At 39.9% G+C, this 25,287-nt stretch overlaps 1 protein-coding gene across 4 annotated transcripts in view; it reads left to right on the top strand.

Annotated features, from left to right (window-relative positions):
• NRP1 (neuropilin 1) overlaps positions 1-25,065 on the top strand; it is a 133,144-nt gene extending 108,079 nt beyond the window's left edge. The window contains exons 10-17 of one of the 4 annotated variants that reach the window (XM_011376322.2): positions 21-165; positions 3,440-3,523; positions 7,687-7,746; positions 12,983-13,120; positions 17,053-17,327; positions 17,819-17,915; positions 20,014-20,064; positions 22,204-25,065. In XM_011376322.2, coding sequence (XP_011374624.1) covers positions 21-165; positions 3,440-3,523; positions 7,687-7,746; positions 12,983-13,120; positions 17,053-17,327; positions 17,819-17,915; positions 20,014-20,064; positions 22,204-22,493 — 1,140 coding nt within the window. In that variant the 3' untranslated portion in view covers positions 22,494-25,065. Of the gene's footprint in view, positions 1-20; positions 166-3,439; positions 3,545-7,686; positions 7,747-12,982; positions 13,121-17,052; positions 17,328-17,818; positions 17,916-20,013; positions 20,065-22,203 lie in introns of all 4 variants that reach the window. The other 3 variants (XM_011376323.2, XM_011376320.2, XM_011376321.2) reach the window with 3 other exon arrangements.
• The last annotated feature ends 222 nt before the right edge of the window (positions 25,066-25,287 follow it).

The following is a 25,287-nucleotide window of genomic DNA, read 5'->3' as shown; positions in this document are numbered from 1 at the left end:
GTGTTTTTCATACTTCACAGTCTTTTGAAGGCAACAGCAACTATGATACACCTGAGCTACGAACTTTTCCACCTCTTCCCACACGATTCATCAGGATCTACCCTGAGAGAGCCACTCATGGTGGCCTAGGACTAAGAATGGAGCTACTGGGCTGTGAAGTGGAAGGTAATTACAATTTCCAGAGTGACTTCTAGTTTTTGTTTCTTTGTTTGTTTCCTTTTCATGTATTTATGCCCCTAATGGTACTGTCACAAACTGCTACCTTTTCCCCTTGGTAATTCTGCATCTCTCTGTGCCTGCCAGTCTATTAGGCTCAACATTCTAGCATATTCTAGAACATTTTAATCTGCAAAACAGCACCTTTAGAATTCTACTTTTGTCTTGGTTGTTTGCATAACTCTCTTCAGATTCTGTGGGGTTGTCTCCATCGATTTAAAAAATAATAATTTTTTGAAGTGAAATCACATGACATAAAATCCACCATTTTAAACAGTTCAGTGGTGTTTAGTACATGCAGAATTATTTGCACCACCACTACCTCGATCTAGTTCCAAAACATTTCCATCACTCCAAAGTAAAACCCCTTACCCATTAAGCAGTTTCCCACCTACTTCCCCCTCCCCTAGCCCCCAGCAACCACCTATTCCTTTGACTTTTTTAGTGTTGTTGGGAAGTCTATGTCTGATCCAGATTTCTGTAGGTGATGTTGACTACCATTCAGATACCAGCAGGAAGCAGTATTTGACAGACTGAAACATCAAGACATTCTCCTGGATGAATTTCTTAGGCTGCTGCAGACATAAAACTTTATATAAGATAACATATGTGAATGAACAGAGGTCTGTTTAAGGATGTTACTTCATGAACTTAGGTTATCATATGAAGGTCATATCAAGGACAAATTCAGTTCCCACACTGATCTCAAAACCATTCTCTCCTCAGCTTTTTTTTATCACATAATAAATAACATGAATGTTTGAAAAAAAAATGATGGTTGCTTATTGTTCCATTTCATGCGTTTGTGCATTAGAATTCCCATCTGCCTTAGATTTGGGCAAAAATAAGTAACCTCTACCAACTTTTCCATCCTCATAAAGGTCTTTCTCCAGGTTAGCTCAAAGAGTGGCTATTGTTGGTACCCAGATGTTAATCAATTGAGCATATGCTCATAATTGTTTTGAAGAATGCTTTTTTAATATCACCTTCTTGTGGTTTCAAAATTATGTGTATTTTCAGCTACTCAATTGTAATTACATTCCTGAGCACATTAAATGTAAAACTTTTCGTATGCACTAAGTAATGTTAAACTATGAATCACTATACTAGTGAATAATTCATAGCTACTTTTCTATGTGTTTATTTAAAAGCAGGCCATTATCTCCCATTCTTTATTGTGTAGCTGTTTCTATATCTGTAGTCATGTCTCAGACCTCTGAATTACCCAGGCACTATCAACACAGACCAAGAATGCCCATGTGCCAGGGCTTTGGCAAAGATGCCAAGAAAAAGAAGGGATGATTGAGCCAACTGCAGACACGTTCGTTCAATTTACTGAGAAATGTGGTCATCTGGAAAAAGGAGTGTGCTGCTATAAGGCAGGTCTTTAGCCTGGTTTCTGGGAAGCAACACTGATTTAGGAGGTGGAATTAATGGACGCTTGAAAAGACTGAGATTTGTGGCTGTTTGCCAGTGTCAACTCTGTAGTGTGGTAGAAATTGTTGGTGAAGGGATTTGCTACAGATGTTTCTAAGCTCTCACAGAAGCGAGGAAGTTGCCCACAGCCATGTGAGAAACCAACATCCGGGAAAGTAATGTCAAAGCTTTTAACGTGATTGGTGAAAAGAAGTGCTTTCCTTTGTCCTTAGCTTGATTAACAGGCCTTACTAAATATCTACTTTGTGCCTTGTTCTACAGAAGATACCTAGAGGGATGCAGAAAAGAATATGGTACAGCCCAGCCGACCCTTATTGTCCACCCTGTTTTGGGCTAGCATTATATTTAAGAAACAATTAGAGAACCACAAAAAATAAAATATTTTCAAGTATTAAAATTAGGGCATAAAAAACATTCACTGTCTACTATTTTCAATTTAATCTTAGTACCACCCTGGGCCACTTCCAACATGGAACCCGTCCTTTGTAAAAACCATAAGGAATGCAAAAAAACCCAGCAAGATGAAGAGACAGTTTAAAATACTTAAAAGTGGCACAGTATCAAGAGAAAGGGCAGCTTAGTGAAGACTAGCATCTGGATTGACAGAAAGGATTCTATTAATTCAGTGAGAGCAATAAGTAGAGCAGGAATATTTGTGTATGCATTTTACGAAGTGTAGACTGTATGTCTAAATGGTGTGTGCAATATCTGTATGTGCTAATTTCCTAGTTATTATTGCTGTGTGCTTTTGGAGAGTTGAGAAAGTTGAAACTAGCTACATTTCCACATTTGTCATAACTTTGCTCGGTACTTAAGCACAATAACAAAAAATGTCAAGTTTTTATTGAGAAAGCAGCAGTTACCAGCACATTCCTACCGGCCAGAACCTCTTAGAGAATGAGATTCTGCTCCCAGCACCTTGTCTGCTTCTCAAACATCAAGAGAACTGTACATTATCTCCAGTCTCATAAAGTGAAATGTAATACCGAAAACTGTAAAATATTAAACAGATTGCAAAAATGAGTAACAGGCTAGGAAAAAAAAGACCAAACTAAATTTAAAGAACTTCAAAAGCAGTCTTTGATTAATGTTGGATACCTTTCATCTACAAACTTAAAGATATGGGAATACCTGCCAGCAGTGGAATGTTGTCCACTGGGAGTTAGAATACAGTAAGCTAAAGTACAGGATATCTAAGCAAGTCCTCTCAGACACCTGCTCTGGGCAGAGATCAGAGATTGATGGAAATGGAGTCACTCCTAAAAACAAAACAAAACAAAACAATATCATAATAAAAGTGAATGGTGAATATTGGGACTCTCTTTTGGGGAAAAATTATAATATGAACTTAGCAAATTTAGTAAGTTCTAAGAATATAAAAGAATTCATGGCAAGCGAGTTCTCTAGCACCTTAAAATGAAAGGAAAACCAATATCTCTATTATCAAGCAATATCTCTATTATCTAACTTCAGGTTCATGAATAAATAACCAGTGAAAATTCAAGAACTTTTCAGAAAAAGGAAGTTTATGTAGATAACAATGTAAAAAAATGCTAAGGCAGCCAACTCTATTCAGCAGATATGGACCAAATACCAAAATAAAGCTGTCTCCAATAGATTCTGCAAAATCCAAGCCTATTTAGCTCCCGAAAGAGAGGTAAACCATGTTCCTGGCCTTCTTGTCACAGATTAGAGTTTCCTGCAAAAATATTAGCAGATTCAACAGCCAGAGGCTTGAGAATACACTTCAGAGGTGTGAGATAATAATCCTTGGATCTTGTTCCAGCACCTACAGCTGGACCGACCACTCCCAATGGGAACCTGGTGGATGAATGTGACGATGACCAGGCCAACTGCCACAGCGGAACAGGTGATGACTTCCAGCTCACAGGTGCAGAAACCATCTTCCATCTCATTGCTGTGCCATTTCAGTTCATGCTGTCATTGAGACCAGCTAGTTAATGCCTGTTTGTGTTTGTGTAACTCCTCTGGGAGGTGAGCATCAGGGTGGTGGCAAAACTGCCCCAGCAACAGAGGTGGCCTTGCCAGAACATGTGCATCTTCATTTCCTCATGTCATCCATGTAAACGGCTTGTTCCTAATAGCCACAGCCATTTGAAACAATGATTTTAGCCATTTTCAGAGCCAAGACTAGGATTAATTGAATAAGACTTTCTCCATGGCTAATCGTCCTTAACGGATCCTCATCTTCACACCACCCGCCCCCATAACACATGCACATAACCACATGCCTTAGAACGTTTATTTTCATTTTTTAATGAGGATAAAAATGTTTTCAGTGGAACGTTTAGCCAACTAATTGATGAAATTAGGCTTATATTTGAAATGCAACTTTTAAGTTAGAATTTTATAAACCACTTTACATTAAAATTTACAAAGGCAGAATTAGTTGTCATTTCACATTACCAGTGACTAGCAAATATATCAGGGACGGTGTGTGCCAAATGCCTCACTAATTAATTCAGAATATTACTCTGTAATATTCTAAAACCCTAAAAGCTAGAAAGTGACCTTCTCTTTCACTTGGAATGTCAGAGGAAATGTTGGGCAAGTGAGGAATGGGATTGCACCATTTAGAAACTGGCCAAGGCACTAGGATTTTCACCCTATTGTTGCAAAAGGTACTGTGGGACCTTTGCTACCCAGGTCAAAATGTAGTTTCATATAGCATCTGACTCTCATTTTAGGTTAAACATGAGCCCTTAGATGCAGGTCTGTATTTTCACCCAGAAAGGACTCAGAGATCCCACATAATTAACTTCCATGGGTGAAACCGAAGGTGTTACCATGTAACTTCATAATAGTGCCATGTTATTGGCCAATGCGTTCGTGTAAAATCTGGAAGGAAATGTCCCAAAGTACATTTCCAATTACTTCGAAAGCTTTCCTCTGAACGAGTGAGAGAACTCTGCACATTTAAATCTCACCTCCTGAGGCGGCCTCCCTGCAAATTTCCAGGATAATCACTTACATTCGAATAGCCAATAAATGTTACATCGCTATGGGCTTTTGAAACAAAGCTTGTAATAAGTAGCCACAAACCACAAAAAAAATTACTCTAATTAATGCAGTGGCATTTTCTCTTTAAGAAGTTAAGTTCGAGCTGAAAACCTGACAGCTGATGTTAAAAACAGAGTATGATTCTATGATCCAGGTCCCGTGGAACCTTCCCCGGGTTGCCTGTAAACACTGCCACAAACCTCAGGCTTTTTGCAGACCCTGTCATACATCCGTAGTGAAATTCCTCATGAAAAGGAATGACTGTAGTCATCATTGGATACCCTTTTCAATTACCCTCTTGTGAAGAGGATTCTTTTCTTTATATACCCTAAAGTGGTCAGTTAATATTGATTAGAACAAAGCCTCAGATTTACTCCTCATATCAGAACAACCAACCTTCTCATTTTTGCCTCAGTTCATGACTGAATCAATTGAAACTGAAGCCTTTGAATGAAATAGGGCAAGTATGTTAGCCTGGAGCAAATTGTGTAAGGCAATGAGTTACAAACTACAGAAAATGGGTCATTTATAGTGGAAACACTGGCAATCCTTTAAAAGTATAAGGTTGTGGTTTATCTACAGCATTTAAAATTATTTCTTGCGTAAATAGAAAAAAGTTCATCCCATTTTTTTTGGTTTGTTTTTACATATTGCCATGGCAAAAAAAAAAAAAATTTATTTTCTCAGGCCAGCACGTTTGACTCAAGGATCCTATCAATACATGCGTATGCTAAGAGCTGCTGAGCGTGTTCACAATGCCCACATCACGTCCCATCAACAAGGGATTTTAGAAGGCATTTCGTGCTTCCTATTCATTTATTGCATTATAGCCAATTTTGCTTTATGAAGCTGTTTGTTATCCTTTAATGGAAAAGGGTGTGCTCACATCTAAATCTTTGCAAGGAGCAAAACTCTCACCTAAGCAGGTATCTTTTCACATATGAACAAATCACCTCCAAGGCACACACACAGCTGTGCACCCTCTTTGCTCACTCTGGCACAGGCCTTACTGTCAGAGCTGCAAACTTTGAATGTTCAGTACAATGTAACCAAACTAAAAGCATTCTCACTTTAACCCTGATAGGTGGAAACATGGGATCAAGGAAATTGAGATCAAGGCTTTCTTTAGCCTTGTTTAGTGCCTTAAAGCAGATGTTGTTGCTTTAATTTCTCCTCTCGGAGTGACCTATTTGTATATATAGAGAGATAAGTATCGTAGCAAAATGCTCATTACTTACAAACAACACTGAATTCCAGATGAAATGTACCAAATGCATGGAAATGAGGAGAGGTTCTGCTTTCCCATATTTGCTTGCCAAGGTGAAGTTACTCATTTGCAAATGCCTTTGAAGTCATTAGATAATACAATTGGCTTCAAAGGCATCAGGAGGCCAAATTTTACACTGGATCTGTGTGTACCCAACAGCAGAATTTGGCTCCCAAACTGTAACAAAACTGATAATGCATATCGGTTTTAAAAAGTGAATTTTCACCTTGAGTTTTTCTCTTATAAGACCACTGGGAACAGAACGCTAATGTATTCTGGCCTCCCTCCAATTCTGCCATTATAGATTCACCTTCTTAACCCATAATACATATAATACCTTCTTCATATTGCCTGCCTCATTGAAGCCACGCACACATGTGACCACTCAGCCAGGGTATTCACTGGGAGAGCAAGGGTAACATGACTTGGTGCTGCAGCCGGTTAGCTCAGAAATCCTCAGACCATTCCAAGAGTACATTTTTACAATTCTGATTCATGATCCGGATGATTTCTGATCTGTGGGAGTTGGAGAATAGGACTAGTGCCTGGCCAGAATAGAGATAATCACAAATCTTTATTGAATGATACTATTGGAAAATGTGCAGTGGCACCTTATAGCCACCTCTAAAACTTTCCATGACAGTCAGGGCCCCGCCATGCCCTTACTCTGAGTCTGCCCGGGACTTTATCTCTTGGAATAGCAAATAGATTATCGTTGACCGTGACCTGCCCTGCAGACACATAAGGAGAAATACCTTTCTCGGGCAACTAAGTAGTGAAGAGCAAACCAGTGTTTCCCAGGCTTAGTGGATTATAAGACTCACTCGAGAAGCTTTCAAAAATACAGATTTTGAGGGCTTACCCCTGGAGATTTTGGTTCTCGGTAAGATCTGAGGAGGGTAAATGGGTTGCCAACCACAATTTCGGCAAGCGTTCAGGTGGTTCTTGTGGTTGGGCAAGTTTAAAAACACTACTTTAAAATAGAAATGTAATGATGAGGAGCAGAAAATGGAAGAGTTAAGACAGAGAAAAAGAGGATAACAGCTAAGCTTCCACATGTTCCCCTGACCAAGGATTTCAAAGTTGATCCAAACTGATTAAAAGCTGATATTGTTCAGGGTGTTGTTTGTGCAATCTCCGGATCCTTGGAACTGTGAAGAAGTGTTTTTCCCCTTCTCCTTTTCCTGCAGCTTCTCCAAACCACATACCAGGCAGAATATCTGTCCTTGGGGAAAAATAAACAACTATTGTAGAAAAAAAAAAAAAAAACGAAACTGCTTCCATCCACTTTAAATCCTCAGTTTTTTAAACAAATGGTGAGACCAGCCTTGCAACTCCCCTGAAGGCACACATCTGAAACCTTGGGAAACTGTTTGAAGCTTAAAGGTCTAGGTCAGGTTTAATACCCAAGTCACTGAGGACATTCGGAGGCTTTTGTTTTTCACTGTTGCAATTGCATGCCATGCCTAGTCTGGGAACCTTGGAACAAAGCCTCAAACACTCCACGCCGCTGGATGCTTTATGAATAAATGTGTTAGGTAAAGAACAATAGTTTATTCGAGCTTGATACTGTGGTGAGCAAATTTTAAGTAAAACGATTACTATAGGTGGAATTAAAGGAAGGATTGTTTATGGAAAATGTTTGCCTCTATCGATTGTGTATAAGCAGACAGCATTTCTCTACAGCATATTCTCTGCAATGCTTCCTCTTTCTCACTTTTGTATGTTGCTGTTTTGTTTTTCAGGTGGTACCACTGTGCTGACCACAGAAAAGCCAACCATAATAGACAGCACAATACAATCAGGTATCAAATACAATAGAAAATGTGGTAGATTTCCCATATGCCTGTCCTCCCCCCAAAATATAGCCGATTGCTGCGCTTCTGGGTTTCGGGTTCCCTCAAAGTCCTAGAAGAGAGATGCCACACAACATCTGGTCTCCAAGCGCGAGCTATAAATATTGCTTTCCTTCCCTCCACATGTATATGCGTCAGAGAGCGAGATTTCCTGCTCCATCAGTAATTGCCAAATGGTGACAATCCCAGCTCTCAGTGGAAGGAACAGGGTAACATACTTTGTTTAAACGCAGCACATCTAGGACATGTACTGTGTTTGCAAACTACAGGAGAAGGAAATCTCACAGGCACCAGCCTGACTATTTATTTTCATCATCATTCTGCAAAACTGAGACAGGCAAAGTTTGTCAGTTTTGCCTGCCACAGATCTGGCAGTTTCACAACAACGTTTCCAGTGGGTGTGCCATGAAGTGGGGTACAGGAAGCCACAGCTATAACTGTGCGTGGGAAGAGGACCACCCTTGGGAATGGCACCCCCGCATCCTTGTATTAATAGAAAAGCATAATGACTTTTAAAGCCCTTGGTTAGCTGTTTCTCAAGGCCAGCCACAGTTAAATGGTGGCCTCCTTCTCACTCTCCTTTGTATTTTGTTAGTATTCTGTAAAATTCTTCCCCGTAGACTCACATGGAGAGAAAGAGTCAGAATAAGCAATCAGAGGTTTTAAATACTTTAAAGTTAATCATTAGAGTAAGGTGAACAGGTCAGCTTTCCAGCTTCTCCCATTTCCTTTATAGAAGCTTGCTCAGCCTTGGCGTCCACAGTCATTTATTAATGGGGCGTGTGGTGTATATCAATGTTTCCTCAACACTATGACACTCCCCAGCTAGGCAGAGAGTAGAAAGGGCCGCTCTAATTAGTATGCTTCCTTAAAGGACTCCATCACCATTGACCTGATTAAACTGCAAAACAAACTTCTCTTTAGTTGGACTTAACCCCAAGTTTCCCCATAGTGTGCTCAGGTTGACAAATCCCTGCTATCACACAGCTCAAACACCCCAACTACTGAACGATGAAACAGAAGAATACTCTGTTACCCTAAACTCCAAAACACTGTAGTCCTGCCCACGTCTTTTCATGTTATAAAACGTGGCTGTAACTGACCATGCAGTCACCTGGGATGGCTGAAGCTCCCTCCTGAGCGAAGCCCCGCCTCTCACTTGCTTCCTACCTTTCCCGAGAGTTCTCAGCTCCCTCAGGATGGTCTTCTGTAGAATAACCACCAGCTGGCTCTCCATGACTCTGTAATAGGGAAGAGGGGTGAGATGAAAAAATGAAGTTCCAGTAATGTAACAAACATTTTAACTATTGTTTTAGCTTTCTCTCTTGCCAGAGAATTATTTAAAACCACTATGAAAGTTGCCAACTAACTTGTTTCATCTCATCTTTCCTCTTGCCTATCAAAAGAGCTGGGAACATTAAAAAAAATAAAAGGGAACACCAACTGTGGAGAAAATAGAGTGATATATCAGATCCCCAAATGGGATTATTCTCCCTGAATGTGGACGGCCTGTAGGCTCAGAGTAGAAATGACTTGGTGAGCACAGATTTGTGCATGAGCTCAAGGCCAATGACGTGATGGCTTCACAGAAGAGCTCCAGGGCCAGGTGGTCATCTCATAGGGTCTGCTGTAATCACAGGACAGATGCACAAATCATGAACCAGTAAGACCCCGTTGCTACCACCATCTGAACAAGCTCATGCCAAACCTTAGGGCTCACTGATAGGATCCGATTTTGAATTCCAGAGTCAGCCCAGAGTCCTTTACAAATAACCCCAGTTTCCTGTTTTTCCATTGCCTGGGTCACAAATCTGGCTCCAAGTCTTTGTTTGTGGATAATGGACTGTCTGACCTTCTTTAAGGAGTTCTGCTGATTATTACCTCCTGACTAAGCCAATGTTCAGAATGCTTCACAAGGGCCTGAGAGTGTGAATCAGAGGCCAGTCTAACTCTGAGGTGTCCCCCGGTGGTCAGTTTCTGCTTCCTGATACTTTGGTCCACACTGTTCTGCAGGTTTCAGATTCTTCAGGCATCTTTACAAGCAGTAGAAAATCAAACCACTAAACCTTCATCATAATCTGATTTTGCTGAGGTCATTATAGACCCAAGCAGAGTCTCAAGCTTTTATTTTGAGGATTCTTACCAATATAATAAACTCGGTGGGCATATAATATTTATATACTGTCTGAGCTGTAATCAGATGCAGGAAAGCCTATTAATTCTCTGTCAGGAACCGATGAGAACTCTGCATTTTAAATCCAGCTCCCCCTGATGAAGCCTCTTACCCTCTGAGGATCTTCAAACATTTCTAGAGCAGCTCAGAGTATATACATAACCTATTATTACATGGGCCTCAGCACCTCCATTTGTTTGTACTGCAAGTCTGGTCTCTGAGTAACGAGTTAACACACTCAATAGAAGTTTTGAAATCCAGATTTAAAAATTAAATCCTTGTGCATATACAGTGCTAATGATTCAACTGTGGCAAGATACGTTCAATAAGCACAGCTGGTGCTTGCTCACAGCAGCTATAAATTTGTTTTAAGTTCAGAATATTGTTTCCTGCTATTTTTAAGAGTCAAGAAGGAATTTAGCCAGATTATTCCCAATGAATTTTATAAGAATTGTGCAGCTACAGGGCTTGGGTAATATTTTGAAGATTTAAAGGTCAATAACCCTATATACTCATTTCATTCATCCATTTATTTTTTTCTCTTTCTCAACTTTTTCCTCCTCTTCTTCTGTCCTTCTCTATTTTATGTTTGTTTTTTCCTTTCTATAAATGTTTATATGTATTTTGTGTGTTTAATGGCCTTTCTAGCCAGGCTCAGATTTTCAACACTGAGCTACTATTCCTTTATACCCGTCCCCCACAAAATGCAGAGACTTTTTGAAATTAAGTTTAAATAAGCAAGGTTGCCCAAAATAAGCTATATTATTGGGACAAGAAGAAAAAAGAGTAGCAAAATACAAAAAGTTAGTGCCGTTCGCTTTGTTAGACTCAAAGAACTGGAAAGAACATTGGAAGGTAAAGGTGAACCGCTATTCACTGCACCAAGAGAAATGCCTAAACCGTCCTTTCAGGCAAAGTTGTTTCATGTCCCAGTGATTACAAAAATATTCCAATTTATATATATTACGATGTCACCAGACTATTAATAGCCAAAATAATAGATGATGTGGTTTTCTGTGTTATACAATAAATTTAATGTATTAGCAAGGTAAATATAACCAGAAATGTGTGTGCTGTAATAGCTTACTGCTCTCCTGTATGTGCATGTCTTATAAACTACATTTAAGGAGAAAACCCAAAGCCACACACACATTAACATTTTCCAGTATTAACATTTTCTAACATGAGATTATGCAACAATACATTCCTGGGTCATGGGCATTGACGTCCAAGATTGTTTAACCATTCCTTCACTGTTCAGTTGGTTTTACTTCATCTGCATAATTCGATCTTGCTGCACAAGTGTGGTAAATTTTGGAAAGGGTTTCTCATGCTCTAAGAAGTCCTATTTCATGGTTATGAGAGATTAAACATGAAATATAGCTCTCCAGTGGCACCGTGGCTGTGACGTACAGCCCTTTGGCACTAACTGAAAGCGCTCACGTTATACACACCCCACAGTTTACTCTCCCACACCAGCCCTGTGCACTCTTTTTTTGGGGTGCACTCTTTTTTGTCATTGGAAGGAAGAACCCATTCTTCTCAGTCTGGGCAATTTGTATCGCATTCCTTCCAAAGTTTTACATCGTCATTTGAAAAGAGTTCCTTGGAAACTAAAAATGCAAAGTAAATCATCTTTGTCTATTTAATCTTTCTATTAAAATTCTTCTTGCCATTGTTAAAATGGGAGAGAGGCAATGGAGGCCAGGCTCAGAGGAGGAAGCAGGATATTTTGTATTAAACGCTTGGGCAAAGTTAAAGAAAATATCAAAACAAGATATGCTCGCAGCCTGCTATATGTTGTGCTCCAATACAGCATGTAATATCACACTTCTTTTATTGTACATAGGGATGGTTTTGAGATGTTTTTAAGTTCAATTGGCAAGTCGGCTTAGGCACCTTTCTCTTCGTTTCAATGCTGCCATCTTGTGGACTGCCCAAACTCAATGAGACACGATGACTGCCCCCCCTCTGCCCTTCATTAGAGTAAAAGAGAGCTTTTGTGTTTCATTTTATAAAGAGAGGGGGTGTGGGACTGACAAGCATGAGCATCTTATCTTTAGGATTCTCTTTATTGTTAGCTTAAATTTACCAAAAAAAAATTCCAAACATCAATGATTTCATTCCATAAAATTCAAGTTACTTTCAAAAAGAGGGTGGAGTAAGAAAAAAATAGAGGTTTAAAAAACACTATAGTCAAGTAACACCTTGTAGAACACACAAGAGAAATTATTCCTGAGAATCCATTCACGCTTTCCTTTCAGATCCCAAAGGAAGCGTTTTGAACATATTAAACAATAAAAATGGGTAGGTATTTAAATGTGCTTTGGTTTTACATGACCTCGCACTGAGGTTTAAGTGGGGCGACCAATTTATATGCAAATTTTAAAATTCACTGAAAAAGCAGAAACTACACTTAAAATTAATTGACCTGATATAAAGCACAGAAGGAAAAAATAATCTTAAGTAATGCTTCATAGGTCTGACACTAAAGGCCTGAAGCATAAGCTGCTGTGGGGAGAATACTGATAACCGCCAGGACGAGGCACTCAGCTGTCAAGTTTCTAGACTTTTGAGGTTCCCGGGTCGATTTCTAATTAAGATTTTTGTAATTGGTGGATATCAATTTATATAATTCATCCTCAAGAACAGAGTATCTTTCATGTTAAATATCGTAGAAATAGGGAGAATGTTGCAGATGTAATATATATACTTTGAAAAGTAGCCTTCCTGGAAATTTTATATAAAACCAACTTGGCAGGTAGTCCATAATCTTTTCAAAAAGCTGGATTGAAAAAATTACTAAATGTGATTTCGCAAACATTTTGACATCTCTGTGCATCTTCTGAGTTTCCTGGTAATCCTGGACTTTGTGGTTTTCCCAGAATTTTCAAGCAGACATTAAATTATATAAATCATGCTTTCCATGAACAAATTAAGGACCTTTCTGACCTAAATGATTAAATTTGTCTTTCTTTGCTTGTCTCTATTTTTCCTTTCCACCCACTGAAGAATTTCCAACATATGGTTTTAACTGCGAATTTGGCTGGGGTTCTCACAAGACGTTCTGTCACTGGGAACATGACAGTCACGTGCAACTCAAGTGGAGTGTGTTGACCAGCAAAACAGGACCGATTCAAGATCACACAGGTAATGAAGAGTTCACTGTGGCCTCCTTTCTTTGAATTAGAGGTGTTATTGTGGAGGGCTTCTGGAGTCTAGGGAGTTTCTAGGAGGGTTAGGAAATATTGCAGAGCATTCACTCATGCTTTTGTTTTTCTGGAATTAATAAAATCTCTTTCCCTAGAGATACACTTAAGCCAAGTAGTAGAAAATGCTGATCAAATATGGTGACTGATTGGCCTCCCTGAAAAATAGCAAAGATGTGTGAATTAGTACTGTTTTACATTTTTTCCTGAGCTCTTTTAATGAAAAATTTGTAGCATATTCAAAAGTAGAAAAGAAATAGTAAAACAAACTTGAAATGTATACACCCCAACTTCAACAATTATCAAATCATAGGAATCTTACTTAATCTCTCTCATCCCTGACTCTGGACTATTTTGAAGAAAATCCGGACATACATTATGTCATCTCATTTATTTACAGCTAAACATACAATAAGTGAGCTTAACGCTTGCTCTCTCTCTGGACCCTTGAAATGGAAGTGGCGAAGGTGGGGTTGGGTTCTTTTCATTTGGGGGAAGATTTTAAACCTGAGCAGGTAGACACTTCACCACACCCCAGCCCGAAACCCACCTCACCTCCTGTGATACTTTCTCTCTAAGATTAATTAAAGGGAGGGATGATTTGGGGGAGAGAGAGAACTGACCGCCACTTCTGTGAACTCTTCTATCCACCACCACCTTATTTTCTTCCTAGTTATTTCATCATCCCACTTGAAGTATGGTATAAAGAACCAGCACTGTTCAGCAAAAACAAACAAACAAACAAACAAACAAACAACGCACATACATACACTCACACACACATGCACACACACACTCATAATGAACTCCCAACCCCCAAAAGTCTACCCTACTCAGTGATGCTTAGAGAACTGCTTACTCAAGTAGTGGCTGCCCAAAGATACCCCAGAGGGGCATTTGCTGTTGCTTAGAAATCTCATTAAACAAATGTTTCCCCAGTGTTGGTGCTTTGGGCCAGTGGGTCAGTGGGCCGATGGATGGGCAGAGGGTACTTCATGCCTTTCTCATTTTATTGTTCACTTTTTCCCCAGTGGCTATAACCATTAAGTAAGTTGAATAGACCTCCTTCCACCGCAGCTAGCTCCTTGCCTAATGAGAATGACAAGGAAATTGGATAAAATTGGACTCCTTCAATTCTGAGACACTTTCAATTGAATCTTAAGACAAGCAGTTTTAGAAAACTTAAAATACTTTGACTGTAAATGGCACTGTACATATAAATGGCATCAAATTAACCAAATGCAATTAGCTGGAATGAAGGCAGTAATGGTAGAAAAATTGATGCAAAGTGGAGCAAAATGGCTCAGTAGGATCTGACATTCAAAGGAGGTTAAAAGCTATGTTAGCCAGAGACAAAAGCTAAAAGGCTTGCAGAAGTAAAGTGCTAATTGAGAAAATGAAGACAGAGTTCTTGACCTAGAGCTGTGATAAAACCCCTGAAAGGAAAAATATCAGTGCTTTATGTGTTGAGTATCAGAAAAGAAGGGCTTGTCTTAGATTAACAGCTGAGAAGTGTGATTCCTTCAGAAGGATTTGTCTTTTTTGTTCTCCCAGACACGCAGATTTATTTGACTGTAGTGCCAGGCCTGCCCTGACTAGAAAGAGCCTCTTGCAGCACTGGAAACACAATCATTTGCTGAGAGAGATGGCCGAGCCTGACATCTGAAAGGCAGGAATTTGTTAACATAAAAAAAGCTACATGAAAAGAGCACACAGCACACAGGCACACAGACGACATGGGATGCTATGTGGCACTTTGCAAATCAGTCGTGGAGACTTTTTTAATTAACACTATCTAGGTACACTATCCTGATGCCCAATTTTGAATTTATTTAAAGGAATGCCACTTGATCTTCTGCATTCGACCTCTAAATGAAGCTGGGGACCGTCCTGAAGCTCAGCGTGTTCCCCTGGCTCACTGAGCACGTGCTATTTGAGTAGCCCTGCTACAGGGCAGATGCTGTGCTGGACACTACAGATACCCCTACAAGGAGGGTGGTCGCACCCTTGAGGAGCTTATGGTCTGGGTGCGGGTGGGAAGCAATCGGGCACTGTGGAATGAGGGCACGGGACCGCACTCCTCGACGGTGAAAGCACAGGCTGGGGCAGAGAGAGCAGTCCTATCTCGTGCAGTGTCAGCTCGGCTTGAGTAAGGAATGGCGTGTGTGGGAGAGAGCGTGGCATCTCGGTGGATTGGCAGTGGTGTGACCTGGGCAGAGTCCTGTGCGAAGCGCTTAGCTAAGTGGCAAGGGAGGTGCGGCCTTGGATGCTGCATGAAGAAGTTTGGATGGGCTAAGGCAGTGAGGGGCCAGGGAAGCGTTTTAAACAGTAAAGTGACACAAGCAAAGTTTTCGAAGTCCACAACAGCAGCAGGACAGACGGCAGGATAGAATTCTCAGACACTTCTTTTTACTACCCATGTTCAGGTCTCTCCTTTCTACTACCTATTTCCCAACTTGCCCAATAAGTGAGCTCAGTAAATGTGTTTCCTCTAAGTAGATCTCCAACTTTAGTCTTTTTCCATGAGATTGGGGAGTCAAAGGCAAGATGGGTGCATTGCCTACCTGTCCAGTCTTGGTGGACTGATCCACTACTTATCTCAATGAAATGATGTTGTCGTACCCACAGGTGACTGCCATTTGGTAAATTAGTGGGATAAGACAAATCCCAGGAGTGACTGAGTTGGCTTAGACACAGGGGACCCCCCCCCCACCTCCCACAAACACATCAAATGCACTGCTGGAGCTGTGATTTTTATTTCCACTTTCCTTTTATTATTCCGCCCGTCAGTTTCATTAAGCATGCTTTGGTTCAGTCTCACCTAAGCAGCCAGGTGAGGGAAGAAAGCTGCCCACTGACACATCCACTTCCACCTGGACACTGTTGACACCGTGAGCAGATACGAGGATGTGCCCACATATGCAGTGTGAAAAAATTATCTCACAGATACACAAGCCTCTGAGACAGCCAACAAAACACCCCACTGCCCACTGAGGCCTGAGCATCTGATTCACTTACATCAGGTGAGGCGTAGAGTAGGTGATTTCTATTTGCAGAGCAAACAGCGAAACATGAATTGTGTGTTTAGACCAGGTGGTGGCAGGAGGAAATGTTCCCACTGGGGGTAATTAAAAGCAAAGCCAAGAATAAGTCCTCACAGCTCGGCAAGTGTGTATGTTACCAAAATGCCATATTCTAATAAGCCTTGAAAATGCGACCTTGCCTCTCCCGAACCAGAAGCCCGCATTGCACAAGAGTGGGGATCACAGTTGAGATTCAGGCTCTCAGGTTTAGTTCAGGAATTTATAAGCCATTAAAATAAACGAGGGGAAAATAATCTGAATTTGGAAAAAGAATCACTAGATTATTTGGAAAAACTGTATCTTTATTATTATCAAGCAGTTACAGTGATCAAAACATCATCAACCAGAAGTCCTGCTGCTTGGACGATATATAAGAAGAGATTTAATTGTTCATTTAATTTCTGCATTCACACAGGTGCTGCTGAAGGCAATTTAAAGTTGCACAAAAATAGGTCTGTCCTCTGCTTTCAGTCTGTTTGCAACGGTGCTAAGGCTGACTTTAGTCACAGGCTGTGTCCGTCCATATGACAACTCATTCCCAATGAGTAGTGTCTGACTCAGTGCTCCTTTGCAGCTTTCCCGCAGTCACATGTCCATCCACGGAAGCTTAGAGCTGAGACTTGAGTGCCAAAGAGATCACCCAACAACCACACATTGTTCCCTTTCCGCTGCGGGTCTGGGTTCTCGGTGCTCAGCCCAGGAGAGAAGATTTGAGTGGTGGAACTAGAAAGAAAAGAGACAAAGGAGTCCTAAATTTGGCCACTCTCCCTAACACAGTTTTTTGTCACAGCAGGAGATGGCAACTTCATCTACTCCCAAGCCGATGAAAACCAGAAGGGCAAAGTGGCTCGCCTGGTGAGCCCTGTGGTGTATTCCCAGAACTCCGCCCACTGCATGACCTTCTGGTACCACATGTCTGGTTCTCATGTGGGCACGCTGAGGGTCAAACTGCGCTACCAGAAGCCGGAGGAGTATGACCAGCTGGTCTGGATGGCCATTGGACACCAAGGAGACCACTGGAAGGAAGGGCGTGTCCTGCTCCACAAGTCTCTGAAACTTTACCAGGTAAACTCCTCCCCCAGGGTGGGGAGGGCAGCTGCTTTGGGGACACTAGTGTAATATTTTGAAAGTTATCAAATGAGATGCCAGAATCATTCCAAAAATTATTTCAGAGGTTTCCGGAATTTGAGCTATTGCTGCAATGATGATAATCTCAGTAGCCTATTTCACAGCCTCCTAGATTACAGGAATAGAACCAATTTGCTGAGAAAGAAGGGAAATGCCACTTTATAATCTATTTCTGGGCTGTCACAATGAGCATTTCCTTTATCTGCTGTTTTTTCCAGTTTTAAAGTTTGTGTTATAAAAAGAGAGTGTGAGAAGAAGTTGTATGCCATCGCCAGGCAGTTAATATGGATTGATGAGCTAAGCGTGTGCTGATGAGAAATCTCATGAATTTAATTTGTATGCCATAGCTTACACTGAACAAGAATTTGTAAACACTGCTATTTGGGACCAAATATTTCAGTACTGTGAAAATTATCTCATTTTGTTAGGTGATTTTCGAGGGCGAAATCGGAAAAGGAAACCTTGGCGGGATTGCAGTGGATGACATCAGTATTAATAACCACATTTCACAAGAGGACTGCATGAGTAAGTACCAATGCTGTAGAAACCAGTGGAGCATTTGCCCAGGGCATGATTCTTTCCATGTGATGGTGTTTGTCTTGTTCATTTAGACCTAGAATTTCAATGTGGGCTGTGAGCACATCATATGAAATGCATATTCTGGTGCAACAGAGCAAAACTCAGGTCAGTTTACCTTTAGCTATGCCATTACCTAACCCAGTTCATTTAGAATGTCTGGTTGGTACCTACAAAACTATATAATGATGCGGAATCCAAAGATCGTAGCAAAGAAGAAACTCTCAGTTTACAGACTGTATACACCATGCCAGAACGTTTTGATGAAGAGTGGAAAACTCAGACATCTGGATAATTCCAAATATCTGGGTGCATAAACAAAACAGCAGGCCTTTGAAAATGTTGATCACAGTGACTTTAGTTAAGGTTACATTGTTAATGTATCTTGGAAGACACGATTCTTTGCTTTATTACAAATAAGTAGATATTTCTGACTAAATAATTGAAATATTTCAAAAGAATAAATTAAATTTAGAAACTTTGCCTGGTATTTCAGAGTTTATGGTTTTCATCAATCTGGTATGTATGGATGAAAGTCTGACGTAGAAAACCAATTCATATTCCCTAGTTCTTGTTACATAATTATAAATAGCATCACTAATGACAATGTAATAGCACAGAAATTAGTCTTAAGCTCCATTTGCTCCACTTAAACTTTTGTTATATATTATTATATAATAGATGTTAATTGTAACAAAATGGAATAAGCCTACTGGGTGAATTTAAGACAAAGGAGGCCCGTTAGCTGTAATAGGTTTTTGGTCATTTAAGCAATTTACAAAGATTTTTTATATAATATATTGAATATACATAATTCCTAAAGTGGCAATAATTTGATAGGGTCAATTGAAGAAATTGGAGAGAATAAAAGAGCAGTGAATAAAAAATCTGATGCTTCGTATCATGTAAGGAAATCTATTTAATGCCACACTAATTAGCAAATTTTCACAGAAAACAATAAGGCCTAATAATATTTCAGTTGCAACTACTTTACAAATTACCCACATCCAAGTCTAAACTGCTGTTAAAAGATATATTTCATGTAGTTACATAGTACCTGTAATACCATGGCTTTCCTGTTCCAAGATAAGAGTGGTGACTATGATGTTTTCAGAATGTAAAGCAAACTCCACAAACTAAAAGAAACAAATTCAGTTCATTCAACAACTGACTACCTACTAAATGCAAAGTAGTATCCAGTGCTCTGAGGACTAAGAGAATTCTCTGAGCTTTTTTCTTTCATGGGTCTGGTCTACTTTGCTGTAGTTGTCGGTAAGCACTCTACTCAAAAAGTTATAGTTAAAGCACCAGTAAAACATTTAATGTTGCTGTACCATTAAAAGGTGTCTAAGATGATTATATAACTATTCATCAAATACGTATTCTCAAATATTTAGTCATGGATGCTATAAGATTATCAACTATTTATTAATTATGCATTAACACAACACATATTTATTAAGGCACCTGTTATGTTCTAAATGCTGGGGATATAGTAGGGAACAAAGTACTCTAAAGCCCCTTCCCTCTGCTCAGAACTGGAAGGGATGCCAGACTCCACTTTTTCCAGAGACTCTTTTTTTTCAGTAAAACACAGGACACAGTTGCTGGCACATTATTTGGGAAACCAAACTAACACTCAACGAATTTAGGAAACCATTACCTGCAAAAGCACAGGCTGGTAGCCATGTGAACATCCCACTTCCGTTTCCTATTTTCACCAGATTTCTCCCACACTCCAGATGCCAAAACCATTTCTCTCTAACTTTCTCCTAAAACACTCTGCTAACAGAAGGGCTACCTGGATTTAGATGTGACATCAACGTCATAGTAATTGCACACCGCCTTTCTATTGCTCTGTAGTTACATGGTCGAGTCAATTATACTAAAATTCCAAAGGAAACCTAGCTGAGCCATTTGTGTGTGTGTGTGTGTGTGTGTGTGTGTGTGTGTGTGTGTGTGTGTGTGTGTAAGGTTTATGTAGTTTGTATGTATTGTATTTTGTTGATAGTTCAAATATCTCTTTCAATTTTGTTTGACTTGTCAGGACCGGCAGACCTGGATAAAAAGAACCCGGAAAATAAAATAGATGAAACAGGTAAATTTGTCTTCCTGACAAATATTTTTTTCAATTCTGTGGCTTTCATTATATCTATAAGAAAGTTTCTGGAACTCTAGTACACCAGTATATCAAAGCAATGCAAATAAAATAAACATCTTTGCCCATGGTACTGTGGATTGGATTGTTGTCATGCAGGACCCTCTCCTAAGCTGCCCTGAAGACTTGGGGAGCCTCTTGTGTAAGCCATTGCAAGGGTGCCAGCCCTAGTCCTCCCGTCCCTGAGCTGAAAGAGAACTTAGAAGATAGTCAAGTGAACCAGTCTCATTTTATAAGTATGGAATTAGAAAACTAGTGAAGGTTGTGTCTTACCAAAGACCTATAATAATTTTCATACAGTAATTTGAAATCAACCCAAAGGCTTGTGCCTGGTTGATATCCAAATATGATCTTTAAAGGACTAGAGCCCAATGTCTGTGATAATCTGTTGAGTTTAGTCCATATGTTCCCATCCTCTTCTACTGGAACCCTAGTTTTGTGATGATGATGATGATGATGATGATGGCGACGACGACGACGGTGATGGTGGTGGTGATGATGATGGTGATAGTAAGGATTTATTGAGGAGCTAGTGTGTTCCAAGGACTTTATGTACGTTATCTTTTTTAATCCTCCTAGCTGCTCTCTGAGGTATATTTAGTCCCATTTTTCAGATGATGAGCCTGAAATTCAGAGCAGTGACTTGCCTTAAGTAGCACAGCTAACTAGGTGGTAGCTTCAGACTTGAGACTGATTAACTTGAAAATGTGTTTTCTTTGAACACTGCTTTGTGACCTAATTCAAGGCATTTGATCGGAGCAAGGCCTTGTCTGATGCTATTTTATTCCCTGAAGTTTCTGCACCTCCGGAAGGGTCATCGGACACTTGCCCCAGTGTCACTCTCAGCTGCTGCCACAGCTCTGTGCTCTACCCATCAATATCAGCATCTACTGCCTTTATCAATGTGGTCCTACTATAGCTAAACTTAACTTGGTAGAGACAAATAAATATGGCGCTATGCAATGCTGTTAGTAATATTAACACATGGCTCATTTAGCTTAGTTGCATAGCTCGCTCTGAGATGTGAACTTTATTAGAGGTGGTTTCAAAACAATGTTTCATCAAGGGAGAGAATATTAATATGCCCCCATGGCTTGTTTGCCCTGTTTAGGGAGTTGCATCTCATATATTTAGTTTTCTTTGATTGGAATCTTTGTTGATCAGAACACCACTAAGTAAACACCATGCACGTTGCACATTAACATTTTAGTCTTGTTTCTAGTACCAGGTAATTAGGCTCAAAGCTCCCATGTTCATAATTTCTCATGTTCCACTCTAAATAAAACATTTCCCTAGTGACCGAACTGCAGGGCAGTATGACTGTCTCCAGTGAAACTACCAGGGCTGCAAAGATGCTGATTATTAAATGTATTCTATTCAGCACAACACAGACACTGTCTCTAGATTGGAGCCATCACTCTTTTTAAATGTCAGCAGCAAACATTCTCTGGTCCTGAAAGATGTCTTTTTCTTGAGTGAAACCACTGTAGACTTGGGGGGAAACTTGCTTGACTTGAAGATCTTACATGCGGAAGAACAAACACATGTGTACTGTGCCAGAGGCTGGACCCAGCACCCCATGAAAGGGCAGCTCAGAAGGTTTCCTCTTGCCTGGATGGGGATCAGGCAAGCACACAGGGAGTGGTTAAATCTCCTACTAGACAAATGTGTGACTGAGCATTTCGCAAAGCTTAGTGACTGCATTTCTGGCCACGAACTAAAATCACAAATTACAATCTAGCACAGATGGCAGCTGCATGAAATCTGAATTAGATTAGAACATGAACCTCACTGTTCATCCAGAATTGGTTGTTTCCGTGCTCTAAGCTAGCCATCACAGCTCCCCAGTACCTCCACCTCCGACACCTCGATTCCCAACAATTAATGAAACACAAACCTGGGTGTTTCCCAGTAATGGGGGAGCGAAACCCCACTTCAGAAATTCCCCACAGGCTCGGGGGAGAGGATAGACAAAACAAGCATGTGATTTTCTCCTTTTCCTTTCTTTTTTCTCTATTTTTCTACCTTCATCTGGTATGTTGGCAGTACTCATGGAGTCAATTTTGTTTTTCTCCCCAGGGAGCACCCCAGGATACGAGGGCACTGGAGAAGGTGACGAGAACATCTCCAGGAAGCCAGGCAACGTGCTGAAGACCTTGGACCCCATCCTCATCACCATCATAGCCATGAGCGCCCTGGGTGTCCTCCTGGGTGCTGTCTGTGGGGTCGTGCTGTATTGTGCGTGTTGGCATAACGGGATGTCAGAAAGAAACTTATCTGCCCTGGAGAACTATAACTTTGAACTTGTGGATGGTGTGAAGTTGAAAAAAGACAAGCTGAACACACAGAGTACTTATTCGGAGGCATGAAGGCAGGCAGACAGATGAGAAGATGAGAATCAAGATGGAAGGACATAACTTGCGTGTGTTGATCTTCTTTCACTGTACGGGCTGGGAAATGCGTTGATGACGCTGAGCCAGGCTTTTCTCAGGAGCTTCAATGAGCATGGCCGACAGACATGAACGCGTTAGCTGCGTTAACAGTTGGGATCATGTATAGTCGGCTTTTTCCTGTTGGTTTAATTTGAATAATCAAATGCTGGTGTTGAGACCAAGTATGATTGACTTAATAATTCATTTTGACTTCCCCTCCCTTTCTCTCTCCTCTTCCTTATATGGATTCTTTTCGGAAACTGTGCAAAATCCAAGATGCTGGCACCAAGTGTATTCGGTGGGGCCCTTCTGACGGACACGCTGCCTGTAGCCCAGTGCCCAGAGTATATTAGAATAGCCGCACTCCAGTGGACTCCTGAAGCTGTGCCTGTGTATAATTGCCCGCATCGTTCATAGGCGAAGAAGGATTAGGATGTTTTACTTTAAAGTCCTGTAGCCTCAGTACCAGTATAGTGTGTCAGCTCTGTTTACGAAGCAATACCGTCAAATTTTCTTGATGTTTTCCAGTGTTGTACTAAACCTCGTGCTTGTGAACTCCATACAGAAAACTGTGCCATCACCAAACACTGCTGACAACTGGGTGTGCTGTCGACAACCACATTGAAAACCCCTTGGCACTGGCTAGTCCATGTCCTCTCAAGTGCCTTTTTGTTTGTACCGGTTCTCATTATGTTACATTAATGACCTGCTCTGTTCCTCGCTGGTGAAAGCCCTACTCTCTAATCAAACCCTGGTGGCCCACTGACTAAGGAGAAATTATATTTTAGTGTGATACGTCAGCCCCCGGGAAGGCAAGGGCTCTGAAGATTTGGCAATGTGGCTTAATCGTTCTGCTTTTTCTGTAGTTCTATTTCATGTCTCTTGATCCTTTTGTATAAAGCTGCAATATTCTCTCCTCTCGTTCTTTCATATGGAATGTATTTTCAAATGTAAACTCTTTCTCTCCTATCTCTCTGTCCTTTTTCTCTCTTAGAATTTAAGCATCTGCCATTGTCCAGAAAAAAAAACTTGCAGCTTTAACCTGCTGGTAATGGCAAAGAATTTTACTAGACTTTATGTTTCAAAATAAATAAGGGAAATTCCTAACTCTGCCCTCCAAAGTCTAACTTTGGTTTTCTTGTTAACTGGTTAAAGTGACAGTATCTTTTTTCCTTAAGCCATTTGTCTGTCTAATTCACTCAAAACGATCTTTGATAGAAATATTTGTATTCAATGGAAATAATAAGTTGGAAGAAGAAATAATATTAATTGGCTTTCAAGTGAGACCAAAAGGAAGGACTAAATACTCTTCTGCAAATATCCACAAACATGAGATTTTTACATCCATATATGCAAAAAATGACCCCATGAGAACCTTCTTGTTTTGGTATTGAGTCAGACAAAGGAAGTGGAAGAAAGGACAGTTAATTTAAGAAAGCAACTATAAATCTGGTGCCTGGCGATAAAGTATTTTCAGATAAGGAGTGGGGGGAGGGACTAGTAAAGTCAAAACAATGTTTTTAAAAATCCATTCAGCAGCAACCCTGAAAAAACAGAGACCTGAATAAATGCTTCTAGAAACTTCCAGTTGCTTACAAAGAAAAAGCCTGCCTTAGGTCTGGTAAGACCTAAGCCTCTAACAGCTCAGAGAAGTAAATATTTTATCAGACAGCATGTGAATTAATCCAAAGAAGCTTTAGTTGTTTTCAGTCTATTTGTGTCATGCCATGTTGTACATAAGAACTTTTAGATTTTTCTCCCTTCCTGCATTGCGATAGGTCTCACTCAGATACATTTGTGGGAGTCACATTTGCATCATGGAGAAGACAGTCCATTCATCTTGGTTTAATTGGATTGAGAATGCCTTTCGTTTCCAGGAATGTATTGATCAATTTGAAAGAAGAATAGATTTTTGTCCACAGAGGCATTCATTCACTTGTTGTAATCACACAAGGACAAAAGCGCTAAGACTTGATTTTTTCTCTTAAGGCAATGGACTTAAAGTTGTCCTCAGCCAAGGAAAAATGATACTGAAACTTTAAAAATTTAAAGTATCTTGCACTGATAAATATATTTAAAAATTATATGTTTATAAAGTTATTAATTTGTAAAGGCAGTGTTACAAAATGTTTAGTTTATATTGTTTTAGATTGTTTCGTAATTTTTAAAGGTGTAAAATAACATATTTTTTTCTTTATTGAAATCTATAAAACTTCCTGTAGTAAAATGTTTTCATTTTACTGGTATATTATTGCTTCATGTTTTGTACCATCATAAAATTTTGTGCAAATTTTTTTTACAGAAATTTTTATTTTCTATGACAATATGACACTTGTAAATTGTTGTTTCAAAATGAACAGCGAAGCCTTAACTTTAAATGACATTTGTATTCTCAGACACTGAGTAGCATAAAAACCACATAGAACTGAACTGTAACTTAAATTCCAAACTATGACTACTACATTCCAAAGAAACAGTTGAATTAAACATTTTCATAAAATATCCCAAACCTGATGGTTTTTATTATATGAGCTTTGTTATTGTTAAAGAAATTGGTATTCTTCCAGCATCAAATAACTTTCAAGGGTTTTTATTTTAAGTTCTGTTTTAATATAATATCCTAATAAGGAGAGAAGATTAAGATGACATTTCCTGAAGGTAGAATATTAACCCAAATTGGACACTTGCCAAGATAAGGAATAGAGAATTTGGCCTTGTAAATGGAAAATTT

This window comes from Pteropus vampyrus, unplaced genomic scaffold (genome assembly GCF_000151845.1).
Source record: "Pteropus vampyrus isolate Shadow unplaced genomic scaffold, Pvam_2.0 Scaffold294, whole genome shotgun sequence".
Lineage (NCBI taxonomy): Eukaryota > Metazoa > Chordata > Mammalia > Chiroptera > Pteropodidae > Pteropus > Pteropus vampyrus.
This window is presented reverse-complemented; position numbering and strand designations above follow the sequence as displayed.